This window comes from Lepisosteus oculatus, chromosome 11, assembly GCF_040954835.1.
Source record: "Lepisosteus oculatus isolate fLepOcu1 chromosome 11, fLepOcu1.hap2, whole genome shotgun sequence".
Taxonomy (NCBI): domain Eukaryota; kingdom Metazoa; phylum Chordata; class Actinopteri; order Semionotiformes; family Lepisosteidae; genus Lepisosteus; species Lepisosteus oculatus.
Genome location: NC_090706.1, coordinates 4,931,180 through 4,956,208, shown reverse-complemented (window position 1 = coordinate 4,956,208; position 25,029 = coordinate 4,931,180). Strand labels below are relative to the sequence as shown.

Sequence of the window (25,029 nt, the reverse complement as noted above, 5' to 3'; positions counted from 1 at the left end):
GAACGGAATTGGGGGGATATCTGTAATTAGTTTTATTCCATGTAAAATAACTCTGTTCCCTGCCTCCCTCTCTGTCTTTTTGTGCAAGCCCTGCTCATGCGGATCATTCTCATTCCTGCACTCCCCCCAGTGTTGACAGCAGACGGTTCCAGTGAAACAATTTGACACCGTGTTCCTGTTCTTATTATTACAGCACTAACCCACTTTGTGAGCCGCACTGTGGCTCATTCTCTCCTTAATAACACAGGTACCCAGGAGTGGCAGAGCAGCTAATGAGCGTCTTTTTTTTCTCTTCTTTTTTTTTCCCACTCTACTCTTTCTGTTCCACTTTCCTGCTTCTGCATCCCAGAGAAGCCACAAGCTCACCCCACCCCCCCTTCCTTCCCACCACCGGGGGGAAAAAGAAAATCAATAGTCAATTCCATTTCGCAGGCCAAGTGTGACAGGTACTAGATGAAAGTGGATTGGATGCTTGTAAGAAGCAGGACCGTGCAGCTGAGGTTGTCTTTTTCTCAGGCAGCTATCAAATGCATTGAGCCAAGTCTTGCTGTTTTTCCTGATTTGCGAAGGAGGCATTTAGACAAACAGATATAAATATATGGTACAGAGCCCTTGCGGATGTAAGCAAGGGGAAAAAAATAACAAGGCTGCAGATGATGAATGTAAGAACTTGCCCTGAACAAGAAACAATATGCCCTTGTTAGCTGCACTTCTGGACCTGTGTGAACTTTGTTAATCACGTACACTGGAGACAGAATTGATTAACAGCAGCCCTCTAACACACTGGTTCCAATCTATACGAGCTCCTTCTGATGCGTAAACCCTGCCTGCGTTTGCCATCCGCCCCCATAAAACCATATCTCTTACTCGCAGGAGGGCAGAATACCAATTGGAATGATTCCTCTCACTGGGGTTAAATCTCAATTTGTGTAATAAGAACATAAGAAAGTTGCCATCTGGCCAATCTGGTTCATGTGGTTGATGTTAGTTTATGGTCATCAAAGATCTAGATCTTGTCAAATTGCATATCGAAGGATCTGTTTCAAACAACATGGTGGGGCAGTTTGTGCCTTACTGCCACAGCCCATTGTGTAGAGATGCTCTGTGTGTTCATCTCTAAATGCTCATCACCCTAGTACCTGTTTTTACCCGTTTTGAACCAGTCCTGAAGAAATTATGTAGCATGCAGGTTGGCATTGGAATTGTCACATTTTAGGGGTGTCAAATTGAAACTCAGTGCAATATTAAAGCCTGTGTCAACTATCCTTCATAGAAGCCTAACCACAGACAATATGAAAGACATTGTGAATCCAATGTACAATCGGACTTAACAGGCTGCAGAGTTTATAAGTACTGTACATTGCACAGGCTGTGTATGCATCTGTACATACTATACTGTATATATCTTAAAAGTCAAGGCTTTATAGTATGATTATTCTATTTTTTCCTTAATTGTTCTTAATGGATGAATGCAATATAAACATGAAAAGATATTTAATATTTAATGAATTGATATAATTAAATAATAATGTTACTCTGTCAACAAAATATGGTATCAATATTTATATCTAACACATAATGTGTAAAACAATGAATGAATAGACTTGTCTTTTACAGCGCTAAAGTAAAATGTAAAAAATATTACAATTTATACCATACGTACTTGCGTATTTGAGCAATGATTGTAAATACTGTATTTAATTCTTCATTAACAGGTCAGAACTAATTAATCACCTATTAAATGTTTACAAACATTAATACACTTTGCAATAAAATAATTGTTTAGAAAGAACCAACACAGTGCCATTGTAAGAATGAGTGATTTTCATCATGATACAGTGAATGTGCTTCAAAACAGCCCAGGATAGGTGATCACACATATGGTTCATCTTCAGTTGGAATTTTTCAGCTCTAAATCAATACTTTGTGATTGATCTAAGGAACGTGAGCAGCTAAATAAGTCTGGCAGACTCTGTAAACAGTCACTCCTGCAGGAGTGCATATCATATAGATTTTGTTGTTGTTGTACATAAACAATTATGCTTTTGATTTAAACTCTTTGAGCCACAGTTATGATTCATATCAAGACATAAAAAGGTAAAAAATACTAGTTAAAACATCCTGCTTCCCCTATATTAGCCAACCCGTTCATGTAGATAGAAAATAAATATTAAAAAATATGATTTAACAAGATTGAACATTTTATTATATCAATACCTGAATCCAAACCTAGGTATTCTTATGGGAAATTTCATAACTCATTATATTTGAGGGAAAAAATATTTTTATTGTACATAACAATTACAATTACCGTTTTCCTTTTTTATGTTTTGCTTTTCAGTTTTTAATGTTATAAGAGTTTACATTTTGCATTATCTTTGTGTTTTTATCTGTGTGTAAATGCATTTCTAGAACTAATAAGATATTGAAAAGACTATAGAATCCCATCTGTATTGTTGATCATTTTCATTCTATGAAGATGATATCCAAAGAACATTTGTAATGGAATTACACATTTCTAATCTATTTGTCCACTACTTACACAGAAATCACTCCACTCATCAGAAGCAAACTTCATTATGAAAATAGAACATTTCAAATAATTCTAAATGCTTAAAATTATTGTACAGTTATTTCCAATTGCTTCTAACTTGGCCTGAAGTATTGGTCTGAAAATTATCTGTCACAGCTTTGGATTTAAGTTATTTATTGCAAGTTGAAGTAAAAGTACATTAGAAATATCTTGCTTGAGACACAAGACAACATTCATATTCAGAGAGGGGTGTCAAATACAGTGCACACATTCATTGTTGTTTTAAAAGCTGCAAAAAAAATCATTTGATCATTTTTTGATCAAGTTATCTCTATCAGCCAAGTACCAAATTTAATTCCTCTAAAATCCAGATTCATTTCCTGTAGTAATACTGTATTTGTGTTTTTGTGAACTGTCAAAGAGAAGAACCATGATCTGCTCGAATGAAAGCAAAGAACAAGAAATCGTTTTGTGCTCTTGCTCGCCATCCTGTGGTAATGCCGGGACAGTGCATGTTTTTTAAAAAATAATCTGATAAAATGTTTCTCTTCGAAACTCCATGCAGGGCATACATTATTAGCTGAGCTGACAAGTTCCAAAAACCCAGATCTGGTGTGTTACAATCCTTATGAAAAAAAATGTATAATTATTTCACAATCCCATACACATAGACTACGGAGATAGAGTATAAATCATCAGCTTTGGTTAGGCTGCAAAAAAATAGTGGGAGATACATTTAAAGCACTGAATTCCAACCCTGGTCCTAAGGGACCACTGTGTGTCTGTTGCTATTCCAGCTCAGCTCTAAATCTCCAACGTTGATTAATACCTTTAATTAATCTGCTTTCTTGATGGGTCTTTTGATGAGCCTGTTTCTGCACTCAGTCTTATGTTCAAGACTATTCAGTTTAAAGGTATTTGTGGCGTGACCTGTAACCACGTCATATCAGCCTGCTTCTTCTTATTTCTGACTAAATGGCCCTTAATCACTGATCACTTTGTGTTGAACAAAGGTGAGAATACCAGTTAATCAGACTCCTGTAGTTATGGTTTCTCTCCTGCAAAGTCCAGTTGGTTACATTGTAGTTAAAACGCCGGAATTAGAGCAGTTCTGAAACTCTGAAATTTGATATCAATTCTAGATCCCATTTGACCCTTTGAGAACTGAAAGGAAATTTTACAATACGCCCTGTCTCAAAATCTGGTTCAAAACCCAAAAGAGACAGTGGTCCTAGTCCTGGTACTGGAGCAGTCCGTCCCTGGGGAACATTTTTTTTGTTCTGGCTGAGCTCTTCATTATGTAAGCATATTGAACCTGTAATAGAAGTTTTTGTGTTTTCAAAATCAGCTCCAGCTCTTAAACACCAAGAAGTCAGAAACAAATATTTCCCTGCCAGAAGCTGGGTTTCAGAATGTTCTTTATTTACAGTAGGGTTTGTTGTTTCAAGCGGAGACTTGACACAACGGGACTGCACAGGGGGAAGAATGCTTGATGTGAACTGACAGTGTCATTCTTAACGGTACATGTGCTACTGTACATTGCTACAAGTCATGAGCAATCTGCATTGTTCAATCAAGCTCTGCTTGCAACGTTTCTAGGAAATAATACATATAAAGTAGATTACTTTCAAAATTGAGACCCTAGTGGAGATAACACACTTTAAACAGCAGATTCAATTAAGTGTTCAATAAGCTTCATTAATCAAGAGCTCAGTTGTAAAAAAACCCAGAGTCACAGGGGATGTTGTTTGGGAAACATTGTTCTAAAGGCTGGAGAAAACAACACAATAGAGGTTGTGATTGTTTAACTTAAAAGCCATGCTCCACAGATCACTTGTTCTTGAAAATAATGTTCTGGGTGCCGGGTGCTCTGCACCTGTACACCAACACTTGAATGAACAACAGGTCCTGTCTAGGTGCTTTTTTTACAGGTATGCATAATTCAGTACTTACAAACAGGTACATTATTTATATGTAATCTAGTTCTTTTAATTCGGTATACAGAGCCGAGGGGTGAAATACCAGCTGTATTCACACTGCTGCGCCTTAAGCAGACAGGGATATTCATCAAATATTTATGTTTAGTACATTTGGTGTGTGCTTATCCCGCTGAAAAACGTTCATCCAAAAAGGAAAGTACCCGTGGTAGGAAAAAAAAAGTTATTGAATATTTTTAAGACGATGTTTGTTAACATGTAATGTTCTATTTGTTTGCACACATTCACTGATTTGGAAACCGAGTTGAAACAGTGTGTCTTTTTACAGGAAGCTGATGCAAATTAGATAACGACCGCACGTTGTTCAGAGCTGGTGCCAAATGCCAAGAGTGAAACAGTTAAGCTTCTCCAACAGACTGCCGCTCATCGCTGTGCGTCTGGTGCTCTCTCGCGTAATACTCGAGAGTGAACACCCCAGAGTCTGATCGCGTAGACTCGGGACTTTCTGCTGTTCAAAAGAGATCGTCGTTACTTTTTAATTAGTTGAAGAGAGGCTTTACAAAATCATCTGAGAGCTGAGGGAATTGCTGAAGAAACGGTAAAAGTGTAGAGATTTACGCCTGTGTTGTGTTACATATGGTAAGCAGCAAGTTTTTTTTTTACTTGTTTTCTTGATTTCTTGATGTGTGATATATAGTTCTTGATTTTATTTGTCAGTTTAACCGAAGGGTAGAGGAACCCGGGATACAACATGTTCTCGGTTGTCAAGTAGAAGGTGTAGTTGAGAAATACTGATGTCCTACACGTGTTTTGGGTTGCATTGTTGTCATGGTGTTTTGTAATTTATAGTAACACCTGCTGAGAACGTGGGAAGACATTATCGGACTGTTTTGTGATTTCTTTATGTAAGTTTTTAGACTTTTTTTTTTTGGTTATACCTTTACTAAAAGCATCATCAAAGAAGACCGCCAAGCTAACTCTTCGGGAAACGCATTGATATAATTCTGAGTAATGGTCTTTTTAACCACATAAACTTCTCGTCGCCGTTTCAAAAATAACCTGGTTGTCTACGAACGCCAAAAATAATGACAAATTCAAAAGTCATGTGAAGTCGATAGCAACGAACTGAAAGCGGCGCACTAACTTGCGATCAGAAAAGAAAAAAACCTTACTGGCGTTAGCCACAATTTGGGAGTTAGTACGCGGCTCTGAAATAAAATCCGCAAATCCGTTGCAATGGACCATTGGTGTCGCTCAGTGTAATTATATAGAGTATTTAATATTTTTTTTAATATTAAATATTAACAAATCTTAAATGAATGTTAACAGCTGCCACAAGTATTTTGCATTTAACTGAGCCTAAGAATGTGGTGTCTTTCTGCGCTGAAGCTTTTACTGTGAACCCACAAACTGCAGCAGTGTATCTGCTCCATGTAGTCCACACCAGTCCCAGAGGCCAGCCCTCCTACGGATTGGTTGTAGTTCCAGCGTAGCTAACTCTTAATGGAAGAAGCTCTTTGTTTGCACCATTTACAGCAATCCAATTAAGTCAGTGAAGTGTTTGATTATTTAATTGATTACTCAGGTGAAACTCAAGCCAGTAGATACAGTATGTGGGGCTCCAGTACCAAGGCCAGGACCACTTGCTCTAGTAGTGTAGACAAGACCTATCCTTGCCACTCAAATAAATAACTGAAAAACTAGTAGTTCTGGAAATAGGTTTTATTTAAAATCTTTATATGGTGATTGAAGGTTGCCTTTTAGCTCCTGCGTTTCATGCGATACTTTAGATCTCCAATCTTTTGTGTTAAAAAAACTCTCCCGATTCCAACCAAGCAGCATGTTGGATCAGTTTTTAGCTGTTGTGAAAATCAGCACATGTGTGAATCCCCAAGATCAGGTTTGGGGACCCTGTGCCCTAGACTGGCTCCACCTCCTCGGTAATTTTATACAGTTGCCTGCTTGTAACCCAAATATTAACTGCCTCTGCAGCTTAATACTAATTTGAACATTGAAAGTTTCGCAAATAAGCATGTTGAGCTGTTTACAGTCTGACGTTCACTGTGCAGCCAGGGTTCCCTGCTCAAGAATGAGCCTGAAATGATTTTTTGCCTTGAAATGTCAGTAGCCTTTCCAGTCAAGATATGAAGCACAGCACTTGCAAAATGTCGAGGCAGCGCCAGCCTCCTCACACTGGTGGTGATGAAATGGGCTTGCACCAAACAAGATAGACTGGATAGACGTTTTTAAAAGTTGAAGCTTTTAAAAAAGAAATTTCCGGGACTCCAGTACCCCTGAGTCTTATGACAGAACTACTCCTGCTTTGAAAATGTTTTCTATTTCTCTTTTAAAATCTGTAAACAGAACTCTTTTCTACTGGGCACCGATATCTGAATTTACTAGAAGTTTAGATTGTTAAAGCCGATTTTTTTAATCTCATCAGAAAAGGCTTTGTGTGTGGCGTTTCCTTCCTCTTTTCTGAAATCTTTAGAGTGTCAGTGACAGCGGTCTTAGCGCATTTCCTCATACTCTGCTTGTTCACATTCGATAGAATAATTTTCAGTGATAGCTCTGTGTGGGATGCAAAGGGTTGTAGTCGTGTACAGTATAAAGATATAAAAAAAATTCAGAAACAGACTGATTCAAAACCAAGAAAGAAATAGTCATTTTATCTTCTTAAAGAGTCTAGCACTATTTTCCTGTACTTCTTCATTTTAAATTTGGTCAATGAACAATTGAATCAATTATTGTTATTAACATTCAGAATAGGGACTCTGATTTCAAAAGTCCTGTTTCTTATCTGCCCTGTTTATATAATTATCTATGTGGTTAATATTATTATTCACTGTGGAATTCCAGGAAACACTTCTATTTCTTTTTCTAATTTCCGTTCTTTATCAGTTCATGCTGTAAGTGAACTCGGGTCAACTCGAGTACAGCGCATACAAGAGCCATGGCTGAAAAGAGGGGTAAAACTGCCCCTCTTGATTTTGTTTTTAATCTGGGTTCACTCCCTCACTGCCAATGCATTCAGGATGATCTATGTGGCGCTTAATAAGAAAAGACAGCACAAAGTGTTTGACGAAGAAACTTAGGTGTTTTTTTTCAGGGTAGATATTCAGTCGACATATATGAACAATGGAACAGGTGACAGGATTATTAAAGAATAGAAAGTAAACGCAACGTTTTGGCCGTGGAGCCTTCTTCAGGTGTGAGCATATATGAACAATGTTCTTTGGAACTGGGTAGGGATGTAATATAGACTATGTAGTTGGTCTCTAGGACATAGCTGGGCACGGATGTAAAATACAGTATGGAACTGGGCAGGCATGTAATATAGAGTATGGAACTTGGTGGGGATGTAACCGTGCAGTCATGTATTATTGAGTTCACAATAATTGAGCACTGCAAATATCTAGAAATGTAATAACATTGCTTAAAAAGGTTCCTTTATTTTTAATCACTTGCCACCATATTTCATTATGAAAGGTTATAAATCCCAAAAGTAAGAAGTAGGGTAGTGTGGGAGAACTGCTTTGTCACGGTGTTCCAGCAAGAACATATTGCCACACGGAGGATGTGTTGTAATTTTTTACCATAAAAGCCAAACGCAAACACATGTATGTGTATTTCTGCAGGTTTTTTTTTCTGGGGGGGGAGATTAAGGTCATAATTTACTTGTCTTGAGTGGTCAAGCCATCGTATGTCTTGCAATCCAAGGTGATGCAGTGCCGTCTGGATCATTGTGTTAGCTTCCTCATCAGAAACCTACAAACAAAAGGTGACTTACCATAATCGAACCCTAATTAACTTCAGCATCATGAGCACGTCGTCTGTTCTGGGACAGTCAGGGTCCTGGCTAGGTCTAGGAGTTAGTCTTGTGGATTGAAATTAATTCATGGAGACTTTCTGTTTACTAACTCAGCTGAAAGCCAGCATCAAGTGTTGCCTTTGTCTTGTGTGTTGAGCATGTGTGTCAATGGTATCATTTAATCCTGGTATTGGTTTATATAGAAAGGATCCACAGTCCTATGGTCTAGAACAGAAGAAAAGACCAAAAGGTCGTTCTGGTTGTGTTAAACGTAATCTCTGTACTTTTACAGTGGAAGATTTAAAAATGTTTATTAATGCCAGTAAAAGACAGGTGGTGACTGTCGGTCCTCACCGTAAATTAAGTCACTTTGGTCTTTCTTTTCTGTTTAAACATCTTAATACTTCCTGTGTTTTGGCTCCCTGGAGATTTCTATTCATCTTCTCTTCTACATATCCTGAAATCTAATCACAGATCTAATCACCCATTATTTTTAGTTTGAGCTCTTTTCCCACACTAGTTTGTGTGGAAAAAGTAAAATAAAAACTTCATTTAAGTTCACTGCTGGCAGATATTGTCTGTTGACCTCTTCCTCATTTCTACCAAATGCCTTTTTAGAAAACCTAATATCACTGTTGATCACAATTTTAGTCTCAAATGTGCTGCTTTCCAGGATCAAATGGGAAAATAACATGCATGAGCAAGCATTTGTTATGGGAACATCTAAAAGTTTTACAAATCCTCAAAGACATAAACAAAGTAACCCAATGGACTTCTGCAGAATCAACAGTGAATCACAAACCAAGGAGCAGAAATAGTAATTCTGGTGCAGTGCAGATAAAATCGAGATCTGGGGAATCTGTAACAAGACAGCCATGTTGTTCAAACCGATACCCTGGCAATATACTAGCAACCACCTAAGCCAGAGGGACTGAATGGCCTCTGTGAGTTATTGCATCTTGGCCAATAACCAAGGTTGGCCCTTGTGGTGCAATGGAAGATGGGTTCTGATGTCCAGGTCAATAAAGCTTGCTTTCCTATGCAGCATACAAACCACCATCTTCCTTGCAACATGTGTAATTCAGCCTATTTTGTAAACCATGTATATGCTTGTTATGGTTTCAGCACAAGTGTAGGATAGATATATATGTACTCGACAACTTACATTCCATGCCTTTGGTAGATAGGTGTGGAAGTATATACGTCACAAGTTAAATTTTCTTTTACATAAAGATACGAAATTTGCTAAGGTGTGCCTGCTTTTTCGTCTTTGTTTCACACTGTTGGGTTTAATTTAAATTTTGATAGATGATTATATGTTTATCTTGGCCGTTCATCGAGTCAGCTACTTTTCCTGCATGGTGAACCTATGATGTCTGTTGATGCTTTGATGATAAAAGAAATGAGCCAGTGAAGAACAGAAGATGGAGAGGCTCCCAAAATTAATTTGGAGGCAGCTGTTCAGTTATTTTGTTCACCCAATAACTAGTAGCTTTAAACTTTTTAATCGTTTAATCTTAATGGGATTAGATGGTTGTTGAAGGCAGGTGGTGGGGTTATATGGACCTGGATTCCAAGCGGCCAGAAATAGCAAAGATGAGAGTCTAATAAAAATATCAAGATGACATCAGTACGTTTGCAGGAGAAAAGCTGGATGATTGTCGTCAAAGAGACATCCGTGGAATAAAACTTCAAGTTATTGTCGTCACCTCGTCGTAATGATGGTTTTATCCTTTACCGAAATGGTAAGAAGTAAACAAGGATAAACTGTTTTTCTAAGTGTTCCAGATTATGTTTTTATGCTTTGACCACATCAAATAATATGTAAACAGGGAAGGTAAATCTATTTGTACTCAAAAGCACATAACACCCATACACCAGCACTTAATTAATTTCCAATTCTAGTTCTATTGATAGAAATAGAATATTCTTATAATATAATTTTTCTATTACTCTAATAGAACTCCATGAACTTTTTTTAAAAAATGGCTTTAATGCCATAGGTGACTGTCACATGCTTCTCAGTGAACCCTAGTATAACGTGATGTGAGGAAAGGAGACAGAATAACATGTAATGTAACTGTATTTAAAACATTTGGTTTGTTTTGTTGTGAATTGCGATAGGTGTCTGCTTAAGTTGCTCATACGTGTAACCAGCCATTGAGTACACAGGAGCCAGTGGAGTTTTGGGGAAATAAACCATCTCATTATCTTGATTCTACAAGCATTGTTATGCTGAGGTTGCCTGGCAAAAATAACATTGAGCAAGATCCTCTGAAGTAGGAATACAGGGACAAAGGTAATCTTAGGGACAGTGGACACTGAGATATCACAACAAGAAGATGTGAGTAAGAGAAGAACACTGCAGCTTGCCAAAGAAAACAAATGACAGACATTAATTGAGTTGTTATAAGAGCCAAGCTGCTTCAGTTAATGTTTTGAGAACTGTTCATTAATTTGGAGAAAGTTCCCTACAAATAGATCCAAATTAAAAATGGAATTTTGTTTCCTTTTTTCAAAACTGTTCCACAAGTAAAAGATAATTAGAAGCCCCATGAATAATTAGCTTTCACCTTTGGAGAACAAGGGCAGATTCTGAGAAGAGAACTGCACTTTGCAAGGTGTAGATAAAAAGTGCAACTAGGGGAATTCAACTGCCGTTTCTCCCAATCTCCACTTCCACTTCTCAGTTGAAGAAACCGAACCGAGAAAGATTCTCGGTTCACACAATTTAAATACTAACCAATTCCTCTCTTTACTATAAAAGTATACCTTTGGTTGTCTATTCTCAGGCTGAGGCGATATTAGCTTCATCTTGCTGAGAAACAGTGCTCCTTGTGCCGAACAGCAAATACACTAGGAGGCTGGCAAATTCTGGTATTGTGGGTAAAGTTACAGCCAGATAATGATCAGTTTAAATTATTACTTGGTAGCATACACTGCTGTTCAAGACTGTGGTTTTTATTGCATAATATGTGTCTGTTTCAAAACACAGGTAAAAGCATGATGAAAACCATCTTCAGACATGCCAATTGTTGGGCTTCAGAATGTACTTACACAAAGAAACAAGGACCGAGTCCTGTCCAATCTGGTATCTGGCTCACAAACCATGGAAACACCTGCTAATTCTTGTTACGGAAGATGTAATATAATTTTCGTCATTTCTGAAAACAGGTCTAAAGTGCCAGTTGGATCAGTCTGCATGAGTTCACAATCAAGTTTTTTTGTACATAATTAAGTTGAGTGATATGTAGTGATTACTTGGGAAAAAAAGATAGCCACAACAGGTATATATCTATGATGAATATACTGTATATGCAGTTTTATCCAGTTTGCTATTCCTAAATTCTCTTATGATGGAAGACTGTCTTTCTGGCACAGTGGAGTTCTGGAAGGATCATGAGAAACAGAGTGTGAATCCATACAGCAGGCAAGCCACGGGTGGCAGACATACAGCAACATATAGTGTATACAACATTTACTGGTGATGTAATGACTCATGCATATTTATATATTTTCTGATTTTAAACTGGGTACAGATTTTGTAGTCCTACTGTAAATGTCCAGATCACCTAGAGCAGTGGTTCTCAAACTGTGGTACGCGTACCGGCAGTGGTACGTGGAGTGCCGCCAGGTGGTACGCCAAATGACCCTGGAACTGTGTCGTGTGCGCTGAAAAAATCGGAACGGGTTTTCATATTTTGTATTTTTATACGTGTCGAATACGCAGCCTACGTACTACGATACAGTGCACGCTAATATTTCAGTGGACACAAGAGATAATCTGTAATTCTATACCACTCTATAGGAATGCGTGCTACGGACTCAAGTGACCAATTGTATTTAAAAAAAGCTACTGTATCTCCAGCAAATAGGGAGGAAGGAGAATGTGCGTGATTTTGGAACAATGCCAACGTTGTAAACACAGGAATGCATAGAAAAGCGTGCTACGAACGCTGGTAATCTTGTGAGCACAGGAAAGCGTGAAAAATAACAATCAAATATTTGAGAACTGTTCTAAGTTTATTTGAGAAAAATACACCGAGTGTCTCTGTGTTTCTCTTCCATGCACATGAAATAAATACTTAAAATAAACACTGAAATAAAAACGGAAACGTGGAAAAATGCAAGCTTGCAGATTGCTAAAGCAGGTATGCACCACACTATTATGTGTGGAGAAAAAGCTGCTGAACAGCTCGACCTGCTGCCCCCCCTGAAAGACACAGTCATTCATAGAATTATTGAAATGAAGGATTATATGAAAAGTACGCTGACAGAGCGCGTTAAGATGAGTAGATGTTTTTCACTGCAATTAGATGAGTCTGTAGTCGATTTGGCCAATTTGTTGGTTTACGTTAGATATGAGTTTGAGGGTACGTCCCGTGAGGACTTTCTGTTCTGTAAGCCGCTACCAACAGGAACTACAGGAGAGCACTTATTTCAGTTTCTGAATGAATTTATCGAAGAGAATGGCATCGACTGGATAAAATGTGTCGGAGTTTGTACAGACGGTGCTAGAGCAATGACAAGCCGACACAAGTAGTTGCACGAATTAGAGAGGTTGCTCCAGAAATTAATGGTTTCATTGCAACATCCACCGCGAGACCTTTGCCGTCAAGACAATGCCTGACGATTTAAAATCTGTTAAGACTGTTGTGAATTGTATGAAGGCTCGAAAAATTAATTCACATCTGCTTTGCTCGACTAAACAGGCTCACCCCTCTCACTGAAATGGTGCTTTTTTATTTTTATTTGTTGTTGTTTTTTTTTCTATAAAACACTTTGAGAAGCCACCTTTAAAGGCGCTATATCAAATAAAGTTTATTATTATAATATTTATTATATGTATGTGTGAGTGTGTGTGCACGCACGCTCATGTTGGTCATTGAGAATTTCTGGGGTTCCTATGAGATGATGACTTGTAGGTGGTACTTGGATGCTTTGGTTGGATTAGGGGTGGTACTTGGTCCAAAAAGTTTGAGAACCACTGATCTAGAGCAAATGGAAAATTCAAACCTGACCATAGCAGCTACTGGCATTCAGCTCTTCAGAAGTACACACACAAGACGTGATTCTCTTTGCCTTATTTCTGAGGAATTCTTTCATTTATAATTTATGCAAGTTGACTTTTTTATGCCTACTCTAAACTGAGAGACTAGCTGGCCATGTGAAAAAAGACAGCTAAAGAGGAATATACTGTTCTTATGCTGCGATTGATCCAGCTGGGATTTCTTGCATTTTGGAGAAACTAGAAGTTTTTCCTTTAAAGAAAATCTTGTTATCGTTCTGAGTGGAGCGTTGAGCTTGGTGTTGGGAAGATGGTGTAACTCCTGTAATTAGAGCTGAGGCTTTCATTGAAGACTTTGATAGGGAAGCTCAGTCAGAAAGTTCCTTATGCTTAGTGCTTAAAAATATAGCTCACCGGATATTTGTGCTCATGTGAAAAACAAAATGCCTATTCCGCTCTGTGGAATAGCAAGCAAAGAAAGTAAATAAGAGGATGAGAGTCTTATAATGCCAAATATAAGTAAAATATTTTCTTATTTTATATCTGGCAGATAAATTGTACTCTTAGAAGAATTAATTTATTTTCTAAATAAACTCAAGGTGAAACAACATACGTGTTCTAAATGTGCAGGTCTGATCATAAGAATATTCGTTCTATAATCAAACTAACTGATGCCTTCATGACACTGTAGGTTTCATAGGACACCTGTCTTTCTATGGAAAATGTTTTTAAAAGCTGAAAACAAATGCCTGTAGAATGCAAAATAGGGTATTCTGGTCAAAGACGCAACCTGCAAAAGTGAAATATATATTAACACTACGGCGGATTTGGAAAAGACATTGAGTCTTTATATTATGTGACAGTTCCGTGTCTAATTTCAGTATGTTTATATATATGTAACCACACTTAGTGATTGAAATTCCTCTAAATCCACATTGCAAAATTACTACCCTGCCAGTGACAAATACAAAGTGATGTGCGTGTTTTAGAATGCTTATTTGATCTTACATGTATCCCTTTCATTCCACCTCAGCTCCTATACATACTGTAAGTAGCACCTGTTCAGCATGGTACTTCCTCAGTAAACTGCATACTGAACAATGGCTAGAAAATAACAATAGGAATGTCAAGCCAAAAACTGTTTCCTGGATTTCAGCTGAAGTCTTTGTACCGTATGTGCCTTGTGTGCAAGGAACAGCCAAGAGTAACTGAAGAAATGCCTCGTGTGAGATTGGCACAGAAAACCAGCAGAACACAGGACATTTCTCAGCTGTGTGGTTTAGTGTGTTGGCTTGAAAATCTTTATCTGTAAATCTTCTGTGCTTCAGGGTGAAGAAAAGGCAGCTGAGATCTGCTCAAAGTGATAAACGTGCGTGAATTAGGTAGAGGTACAATATCTTGGGGGTCCACATAGTTACCTTTTCTAATTTAAGATGGTGTACAGTAGAAATAAATTTTAAAAAAACACTGATGACTCAAGATGACTTGAGAAGACAGGACTGACCACTTTGCTCCAGTCGCTAAAGACAGTGGCACTGGATTGGTATGACAGAGAGTTTTCAAGGACTGAGCCTTGTTTTCAAAAACAAGCATTAATTAATTGACTGATTTGAAACTTGCCACATATAAGTGACAAATTATAGGATGTAACCCTGTTTTCAAACCATGTGGATAAATTCACTGGATTTGTAGATTTACATATAGAAAGAAATTAGAATGCATGGTTTCCACTTAAAACAAGAAAAAGTAGTGAAATTTAAAATTGCACCTACAGAATTCAAAATATAATGCTAACTTTACAGGGCTTTAGTGATCATTAGCTTTTAGTTCATCATAAGGGTATTTTAGTGAGTGTGCAGAGGGGAAAAATCTAGATGGGGGATGCTTTACAAGTTTGATCAGAAATTCATCTTGATGGTAAAGGTAAAAAACCTGAAACAAAGAGGTGTTTCACTACACAACGCAAGAAAACGTTAGATGTTATCTGTTAACCTCTAACAAAAAGGCGCAGTGGATATTTTGCATTGAATTGCTTAATTAACAAAGCCTAGTGAGCAAAGTGTGAGATGCGTAGATGATAAAATCCATAGAGAAGTGCACAAAATGAATTTGTTGATTGCTTTTAGTTTATTATATTTTCCCCAGTCTACTAATGTCAGCATATGTGACATTTCACCATTGCCAGCTGGATCATCCCAACTGTTATTTTCAGTATCCTGAAAATATGCCAGTAATGTGCTGACCACAAGTAAATTAATGTCTGGTCTTAATCTTCCGATTACAGGACTCAGTTTAGGACTTATTTTTAATTTGGAATTTGAATGTTCTGGCCAAATGTATATATTATAAAGAGTTTTTGAGCACGAACTATATTACTAATAATAATAATAAAAAAAGGACTTCAGGCAGCTTATCTTTCACCAGTAAATACCTATCATTTTATATTCACACAAATCACAAAAAAATGCATTTAAAACTGCGAACAGGTGTGAAACAACCTGCTCAACCATGCAATTAAAGCATAAGACTCTGGCTTCCTTCAATAAAGGATGAGATCCTGAGATCGATCAACTACTAACAAACAGGAAGGAAGGACCAATGATGTTCTTTCTTTTGTAACCATACTTGTGTTCTTATGAAGTTCAGTAATACCTAAACTGTGCTGCACTCCTTGAATGTCAAACAGGAAGAAAATCTTGCTCTACCTCCTCTTCTCATTTTATTAACAAGGCAAGTGTTAATTCTAAGTATTCCGGCCTCATATAAATCAAATTGTTGTTTGGGCTCTGGTGTTAATTAGATCCCTTGGTTTCTCTCTCTTAGAAGCTGGTGATGCTCATGCTTGAAAATTCCATCTGTGGTTGAGTGGTGGTTGAGCCCACATGCTTAACAGCTGTCAAATGCCATGCCTACATCTTGCAAAGAGCAGTTTTTTGCTCTTTGAACATGGAGTATGTTTTCCTTGCTGGTTTTTATATCAAGCATGTGCTAGATGTGTAGTGATTTATTTCTGTAATTTTTGCTTTCTACCTTTTAACAATTAAAGTGTGGGAATGGTGGAGAGGAGGATATGGAACTACATAATAACAGGGCTGTCAAACAGTTGAAAAATATTGCAAGTAATTTTGAGAGTAAAAAAGTCATCGGAGTTAGCAATGCTTTTAATCGTGTTTTGAAAACTAGAAAATCTTCTGTTCTTTCACCAACATAGTAGGAATTCAACTGTCTTTGCAAAATATTAATCAGCACAATAATATATGAGATACTGTATAAATAATTCAGTTCCTCTTCCTTGCCCTTACAGTAAATCCATGGACCTTGCTAAATGCTGCATTCTGAAATCAACACCCATGTCCGTCTACATCATTGCATTTGTACATCACTTTGCATACAGTAAAAATGTCTGCCATCTGAATAAATGGAAATGATTATGCACAAATGGTTTCTCTTTGTGACAAGTAACAAAACTAGATGTAATGGGGATTTATTTACTGTAAATTGACATATCATCTTAAATACCTAAGTGCCATGCCTAACAATTTGTTTTGCCACAGAAATGGGCTTTTAAAGTGTTGGATGATGTGTTTCTACCTGTAGTAGAGAAACAGGGAGAGCTTATGAGAAAAGGAGGTGTGTTTAGCTTGTACCTGTAGACATAGCAGACATGATGTCACTGTTTGAGTTGGCAACTGAATCTCTATGCAAAGAACCAGGGTGTCACGTCACATTTGCTTTTGCTCAGTGAACTGTACCTTTTATCCATAATACCTCAGACACATTAATTCACCCTAATTGCTCTAGCACAAATAAATGTGTACTAGCACTGCTAGGGGTATGCTTGCAATAATAATAATAATTGCTTACACTTATATAGGGCTTTTCTGGACACTCCACTCAAAGCGCTTTACAGGTAATGGGGATCACCTACACCACCACCAGTGTGCAGCCCCACCTGGATGATGCGACAGCAACCAAAGTGTGCCAGAACACTCCCCACACACCAGCTCTCAGTGGGGAGGAGAGCAATGCACCAGCATTCCAGATATAAGAGATAAGCCTGCTTAATTCTGGTTATAGAAAATCAGTGCAATAGAGCTTCTGAAGAGAAATTGCAGAAGTTACTAGTGAGATACTGGCAGCACTTATAACTATGCAGATTATGTGACTCAAATTGGATCATTGCATAGCATCAAGATATCAATATACAATGACTAATTCACTCCCAAAATGAATTCTAGGCCCTTCTCTGTCAGCCGAAATTAGTTTCTAGGACTCAGTTAACCTTATTTTCACAACTTCATGTAGGAGTCAGATGATAAGTTGTAAACCTACCTATGTTGTTTCCTTCTCCTCCCACTCCACATTCTAGGAATTCCCACAGTGTGGCTGTGTAGTGCAGTGCCCCAGGCCACATGTTGAAGTTTTAAGAAAATACGTAATATATCTGGCAGGGAGACTTACGTGAGGCATTCTGGGGATCTTTAATCAAGATCTTGAATTGATAATGTTACATTAATGATGCATGCAAAACGTAAACATATCACACACTGAAAATAAACCCTAGAGAGCAGCTCTAGAAAGCAGCTTTTATAAAAGAACTAGACTCTCCGAATTTTTGCAGGTAAATAAGGCAATCTATGTATCTGTGTGTTAGCACTGCAAGGGATAACTGTAAAATCCAGTCATATAGGGTTTTAGAGAGATCTGCTTCTTGTTCTGTTGTTAGGTAACGTTTTCCTTACAAAAGCAGAGATGGGGTGGAGGAGACTTGCAGAAAGAAAACTGCAAGCAAAAGTGTGGCTTACTGTGACTGTGAATGTTGTAAATTGGCATCATGGAGAATTACGAGTTGGTGTACAGAGGTGAAGTGGCTTCTGTTTGACCACTGCTTGACCACAATGGACTTTTTGACTCAGTGTTTGTAAGCAGTTGTCGGCAGTGCATGACAGCAATTCTTTAAGTCTGCAGGTTAAGGAACATTACCACGTTAAAAAGATGAAAAATAACACTAGCAACAATTTTGCTGTTTTTGTTATTGTTGTTGGTTAAAAAGTTTGAAGGCCCCAACTTAAATGGCATCTTAAACCTCAGGCTCTTGACTTTAGAAGATAATGAAGTTACAAAAACATGTGTGATGGGGAGATAAAGCGAGAAAGTGAGAGATGTAGATTAGCAGAGGTTTGTTATTTTCTGCCTCCTTTGCTATCAAAAGAAGATAAATAAGATAAAAACAGTGTGCAAGCAAAACAACCTTTACCCCGCTTGAGATGGGGTAAACCTTTCTTCTGTGATCACAAAAAATCCAAAATTTGATTCACAGTAACAGCAATAATGAGAATTTCAGTGTCTTAACATGTATTTACTATTGTAAGCTTTCATAAGTAGTGTGGTGTGTAGGTGCCACAAGAGTGTAAGAGCAATGTAAATGTGCCTAGGTGACCATATTTCCTTTCGATATAAAAATCTTGTCTGTTTTTCGTTACCTTATAGAAGTTCTTGTAGTGCCTTGGATTGTGATCATACCTGACACTCTGCAGAGTTTTAATGTATCAGGAGTGCAATTAATTTGATTTTTTTCTCATTGTTTAGGCTTTGGGACCATGGCCTCTGTGCTAAACTTGGATGTTTTGGTTCTGACAATAATGGTGTTTAGCACCATTAAAGGTAAATAGTTTTTGTTTGTTTGTTTTGTTTGTCTTGAGAGGATGTACCATTATACAAGATGAAGTAAATAAAGATGAGTACCTCAAACACAGTCAAACTGTATCAACCTACAGAAAGTTTTTCTTTTTCTATTTTCAGCTTTTTTGTACATTGAGTGTATATTATTTTGCAATAACAATATACACCTAGACAAAACATTTTAGCTGCAATTTAAACTTCTGTTTCCCTAGTTATTTGATAGGAGCTGTGGTGACTAATTTGTTTAAATCAAAATTACTGTAAGACTCGTCAAAACCTCTGAGGCCTTATCCTCAAAATAAAGCCTCTTATTTCGACAGAAAAATACTGCAGTATAAGTACCAGAGTACTGCAGATAAGATACCAGAGAATACAAAATATCACTTGAATTATCACCCACACAAGCATATCTGAAGTCTGGACTCCTGTGAGAGTTCATTTTCTTTTTATACAACAAATACTGGTGACTTTGCTGCATTCTTTCATTTCACTTCATCTCCTATCAATGCACAGTAATAGTTTATCTGAATTATTCAAAAAATGGTCCTTATCTGTTTAAACTTGTCTACTCTTTATTTGCTGTTATGTTCTTTCATAAGTGCTGTTATGTGAGGTTATGTGCTGTTAAAGTGAGGTAATTCTTGCCTTCTGCCATAAGACTGTACAACGCATCCACCTTGCGTCTGGGCAGAGGCCACATTGACAGTGACCTGTTTCTGGACTGAACAGTAAACTGCTACATCTGTTCTTTTTCTTTTTCCCATTTACAACCGTTTTTGTGCAATATATGCCAGGGACTTGTGCAGTACATTTATATTTATATTGTGCAATACAGCTTTTTGTGTTCTGTTCTGGTTTGTTCTTTGTGTGTTCTGGACTGTGAGTAACTCTTCTTAGTGCATTTCTCACTGTACTGATTGTATTGTATGTATTGTATCATTCGTTACACTGTCTATCTATTTAATGCTTGCTTTCGTTTTTAAAAGTTACACTTCTGTGTGAGAAAACAAAAAGCATCTCTGATACACTGAAACCTGTAAAATGAGAAGTGTTGACAAGAACCATCATACGAAAGAACCATTTCACAAGCTTCTGTCTGAGGAAGCGTTACACAATCAGAATTGAAGTAACTTTGGTTTTCCCTTCATGTCAAGAAGTCAGAGCAAGAAGTGTTGTAATCTGTTAACAACCTCTGTTGTTGTTTCCGAATTCGGAAAAAGGTCAGAGATCTTGTAAAGACAAAGCAGCAGGAGTTTTAAAGTTTGGTGGTGATGTCAGGAATCACACAATAGGTTTTCTCAATAACCGCCATATGCCAACAGTGTTGTTGGCACTGTGGAAATTGAAGTATAAATCAGAAGTGAGGAGGCGGCACAGCTCGTGGGTCACTGGTTCAAGTCTGAACTGCTGTGCCCCTTCTGTGTGGGTGTTCTTCTGGTGTTCCAGATTCCTCCCACCTACCAAAGACATGCTGGGTTAATTAGTACATGTAATTCATTAGGACATGTCCCTGGCGTCCTGTCCTAGATGCTGCCCTGCCTCACGTCCTGTGCTTCCTGGACAGGCTCCAGGCCGCTGTGACGTTTACCAGCTATAAAAAAAAATGACACTGAGGGGTGGTGGTGAGGGGACACATAAAACACAAGCATAGTGTCACTTCTCCATTTGTCAAGTACATAAATGAATTTTACAACAATCATTGAAAAAGGATTATTTAATGCAAAATAATATACATGAATACAGTTAAAATAAACTTTCAACCAGAATTATAGCCAGAACTACCTGAACTATTTTTGAAATACAGTATCTTTTATAATATATCTCATATCACTTAATGCATTCAATGGCATGTACAGTAACATCAGTATTGTGTGTGGGTTTCTTTTTTGCCATCAAAGAGTATGAATGGGATTATTAAATGCATTTATGTTATGAGCCTCTGGCCTTAAAACACTGCAAAACATGTTTGCAAATAAGGTTGATGATATTTAAATCTGTGATGCTAGTTGCAATATTTGGCATGACAAGCTTTTCTTTTCTTTCTGCCTGCAACAGTCACAGAAGCATCAGACTGTGCTGATATATCAGTTCAGTCATCTGTGGTTGTCTTGGGATCGCCGCTGAGAGCTTCCTGCGTTGCCAAAGATAATTGCACTCCGATTGGAAGGCCGGATATCCAAATGGAATGGCGCCTGAACAGCATAGTTATTCCAGAGAGTCAGTACATGAACCAAAGTGGCGGAGTTTCCACAGTGCTCCTACCCAATTTCACCATCCCCCGAGGATACCTGTCTTGCTTTCTAATCCTTGAGGGGCAGCATCAGGTGGCTGATGAAGTTGAGATCAGAGCAGGATGTAAGTACATTGTACAGGCAAGCCAATGCAGGCTTTTTCTATTTGATTTCCTTGCTGTCTTTGCATTTGTGTACAGTAACCCAGCTTGCTGGCGGGCCATTTCTGAGGGGGTGCTACAGGAAGATCGTAAACGTGCTTTTCTGACACAACCATCTCCAAGACCATTCATTCATCACCTGACCTCAGGTGCAAGGTATTCAGCAAATCACGGGAGCTACTGATGGCTGAGGCGTCCTTAGCGGACTAATCACACCCCTACCTTCAGGAGTCCTGGTTGCAGACATCTAGTTCAGCCTGTACTGCAACTATGTACCCTTCTGATTGACCAGCTGTTGGTGGAAATTTTTACCTGGTTCCTGGTTTTTAAACATACTGACTACACAGCAAGCAATGTCAATAAGCACAACGTTTAAATGTAACAATGTCAGTTGAACAAGAGAACACTGTAATAAATGTGTTTTTGCATTATCTCAGCTCTGATTTCTGAATTCACAATTATTTAGCATTGCTTGATGTTCTTGAAAAGCAAAACTAATAGTACACTATAACAAGTCTAGTGCCAAATGGAAGGATATCTGTTCTAAGTAATTTGTCTCTGCATCTCTTTCTGCCACATGTATAATGCAGTTCCCTCAGGTTTGTGATTTAGCATATTTTCTTTAAAAGCAAATATATGCAAACTGGAAACTTAAATCATCAATATCCTTTGGATGTTTGAGTTCTCTATCCAAATTTCTTCTCTTGTTCATTGTATTTCATTATCAGATATCAGTTTTTTTTCCTTTTTGTAAAGAGATTGTATAAATATTCCAATCACTTCTCTGTATTTTGTCTGTCCCGACCAAAGCATCACCTTACAAATGCCTTCTAGCCATAACAAGTATTTGCATTGCAGTATTTGTTTCTTATCTGATCTTGAAGAGTATGTTCACATGCAATCGGTCATTCATCTTTCAGACAATGTGTGGAAGCAATAAAAAGGCAAACAGAATGTTAGGATATGACAATGATGTGTTTACAGTTAGGCACAGGAGTCACTTCTTTACACAAAGGGATTTGATTATTTGAAACAAGCTGCTCACTCCTGTTAATGAATCCAATACCCTGTACATTATAGAGAAACAACTGGAACAAATCTTGGGATCAATTAGCTACTTGAAAAAAAAAACAAGCTCTACATTACATCCTCTAATTTGTAATTGTTCTTACAGTATATTGTTACCACTTGTCAGCACATGAATAACCAGCATTCTCTCTAATGAGAAGCCAAGGCTGTAGTTCTGTAATCTGGATAGAGGTCTACACAATAGAAAATTGTCTTGCATTTGCTTCTTATTCCAGATCCTCCTTCAAAACCAAGCAACCTGACCTGCATGACAAATTTAACCAAGCCACCTACATTCACTTGCACATGGAACCCCAGTAGCGAGACGTACCTCCCTACACAGTTTATTCTGCACACTGTTTCAAGGTAAAGAACCCAAAGCTACTACATCTTCCTAATCTCTTCTAGAAGGCCTCACAAGGGGATCTTTTCTCACCTTTAAATAAGTTCAGAAAATATTTGCAAAATCAAAGTAATCAAAGTGTGGCTGGAAGGTTGCCGGCAGAGGAATCCTACTCCGTTGGGCCCCTGAGCAAGGCCCTTAACCCCATCTGCTCCAGGGCCACCATATAAATGGCTGACCCTGCGCTCTGACCCCAAGCTTCTCTCCCTGTCTGTGTGTCTCATGGAGAGCAAGCTGGGGTCTGCGAAAAGACAAATTCCTAATACAAGAAATTGTATATGGCCAATAAAGTGATCTAATCTTATCTTAAAGTTTCTATGTGGGTATGTGGGATGTCATGGTAAAAATTGAGTAAATTCAGGGTAAATGGAGAAATGTACAGCAAAGCCTGATAAATACAGAAGCTGAACCCTAACAAAGCCAAAACATGGTAACATCATGAGAGAACTGCTGAAAAACAGGAGCAGATTTACTGTACTAAGCCTTCATAGGGATTCTTCTTAATAAAGGCATGTGCTCTCAGTTAATGATTGTAATTTTTTACCTTAAACTTTTAATTTGGACTAGCATGGATGTTCCGAATCACCTGTACTACAAAAGCCAAACTAAGCAGATGCATTGTTTTAAATTCCAACCAGTGTTTAACTTGTTGGCTTCTCATTGTTAGGCCTTTTGAAACTAAAACCTTTGTGCCACCTATTGGAACCAACTCCTACACTATTCCCCGCAAGGATTTTCACCTGTATAGCAAAATGGAGATTTTTGTAACAGCAGTGAATGCTTTGGGGAATACTACATCCGATTTATTATATCTGGATCCAATGGATGCTGGTAATCTTCTTCTTTTGTATATCATTTTCTATCTATTAAGAGCTCCAACATACAATTTCTGCAGAAAAATGGATAATGGACATTGATGACAATAAATTGATCAGCCTTTGTGTTCAGTTAATTGTCCCTAGGTGTCTGTCTAGCCCACCTCCAGGATCTTTCTAGAATAATACTTTTGGTCAATGTAATATATTTGGTGTGATTCTGAAACTGTTTCTGAAAAAAGTACAAACTAAATGGGTTTAATTTGCAGATAAATGCATTTGAATGGATCAGTATATGGCTCTAACATTTATGTTTGTTTGTTTCTTTGTTTTAGTAAAATTAGACCCTCCTGTTATACAGAGTGTCCAAACAGACAAGGTAAAATACGGCTGTCTGAAAATTGAATGGAAAATATCTGATTCCCTCTCTTGGCTTGAAAGATTCATTATTGAACTCCGTTTTAAGACAACGGAGAATGAGTTATGGACCACAGACATGGTAAGTTATTATGTCTTTACTAAATATATTTCAAACAAATAATAATTAGAAAACATTTTGGATCACTTGTTGTCTGTAATTATTATATAAATATGGATTTTCTAATCTGTATTACTAGAGCTACGATTGTTGCTCTTTTTGGTCAATATTGAGGGCTCATTATTCATGTATATAATCAAGCTATTCATGAAGCCATTACATTTCTTTCAGCTTGTCTGTGTGTCAGGTGTCAGACCAGAAACAAATCACACCCAGGATTAATAGACAATGCCCATGTGGATATCTGTTGAAACATCTTGCATAGCCATAGGGATTTAATTGTTTCAAAACTACCAAACCCAACATTGTAGTACTTGTAAATGCTGAATTTTAGTTTTCTTTCCTTGCTTCACCTCCCATTATGAACTAGATAAATTCAGAGAGCATGGAGGCAGTCGAACAGTGTGGTTTGCTTCATGGAACTGAGTATGAAGTCCAGATCAGAGTCCGACTGAGTGAAGGATACTGGAGTGACTGGAGTAACACCATTAAAGACGTCACTCCTGAAAAGGGTATGTTTGCTTTTGTGAAGATGAGAAGTGTAATTCTTTACACTTTTTTGGGCACTTTGCTCAAAGTGCTTTACAGGTAATGAGGACTGCCCTCCACCACCACCAAGTTGTAGCCCCACTTGGATGATGAGACAGCACCCTAAGTGCACCAGTACAGTCACCACACACCAACTATCAGTGGGAACTAAAACAGAGTAATAATGCCCCAAAGATGGGGATTATTAGGAGGCCATTACTGGTAAAAGCCAGGGGGAAATTTGTTCAGGACATCAGGGTAACACCCCTACTCTTTTTGAAAAACACCCTGGAATATTTAATGATCACAGAGAG

The 25,029-nt window shown here is 37.8% G+C and overlaps 1 protein-coding gene across 1 annotated transcript in view; it reads left to right on the top strand.

Moving 5' to 3' along the window:
- Positions 1-4,839: 4,839 nt before the first annotated feature.
- The window catches only part of csf3r (colony stimulating factor 3 receptor), a 30,647-nt gene continuing 10,457 nt past the window's right edge, over positions 4,840-25,029 (top strand). Inside the window, exons 1-7 of the mRNA XM_015348841.2 lie at positions 4,840-5,109; positions 18,879-18,953; positions 21,027-21,326; positions 22,668-22,797; positions 23,502-23,665; positions 23,985-24,148; positions 24,558-24,699. Coding sequence (XP_015204327.2) covers positions 18,890-18,953; positions 21,027-21,326; positions 22,668-22,797; positions 23,502-23,665; positions 23,985-24,148; positions 24,558-24,699 — 964 coding nt within the window. The 5' untranslated portion in view covers positions 4,840-5,109; positions 18,879-18,889. The remainder of the gene's footprint in view (positions 5,110-18,878; positions 18,954-21,026; positions 21,327-22,667; positions 22,798-23,501; positions 23,666-23,984; positions 24,149-24,557; positions 24,700-25,029) is intronic.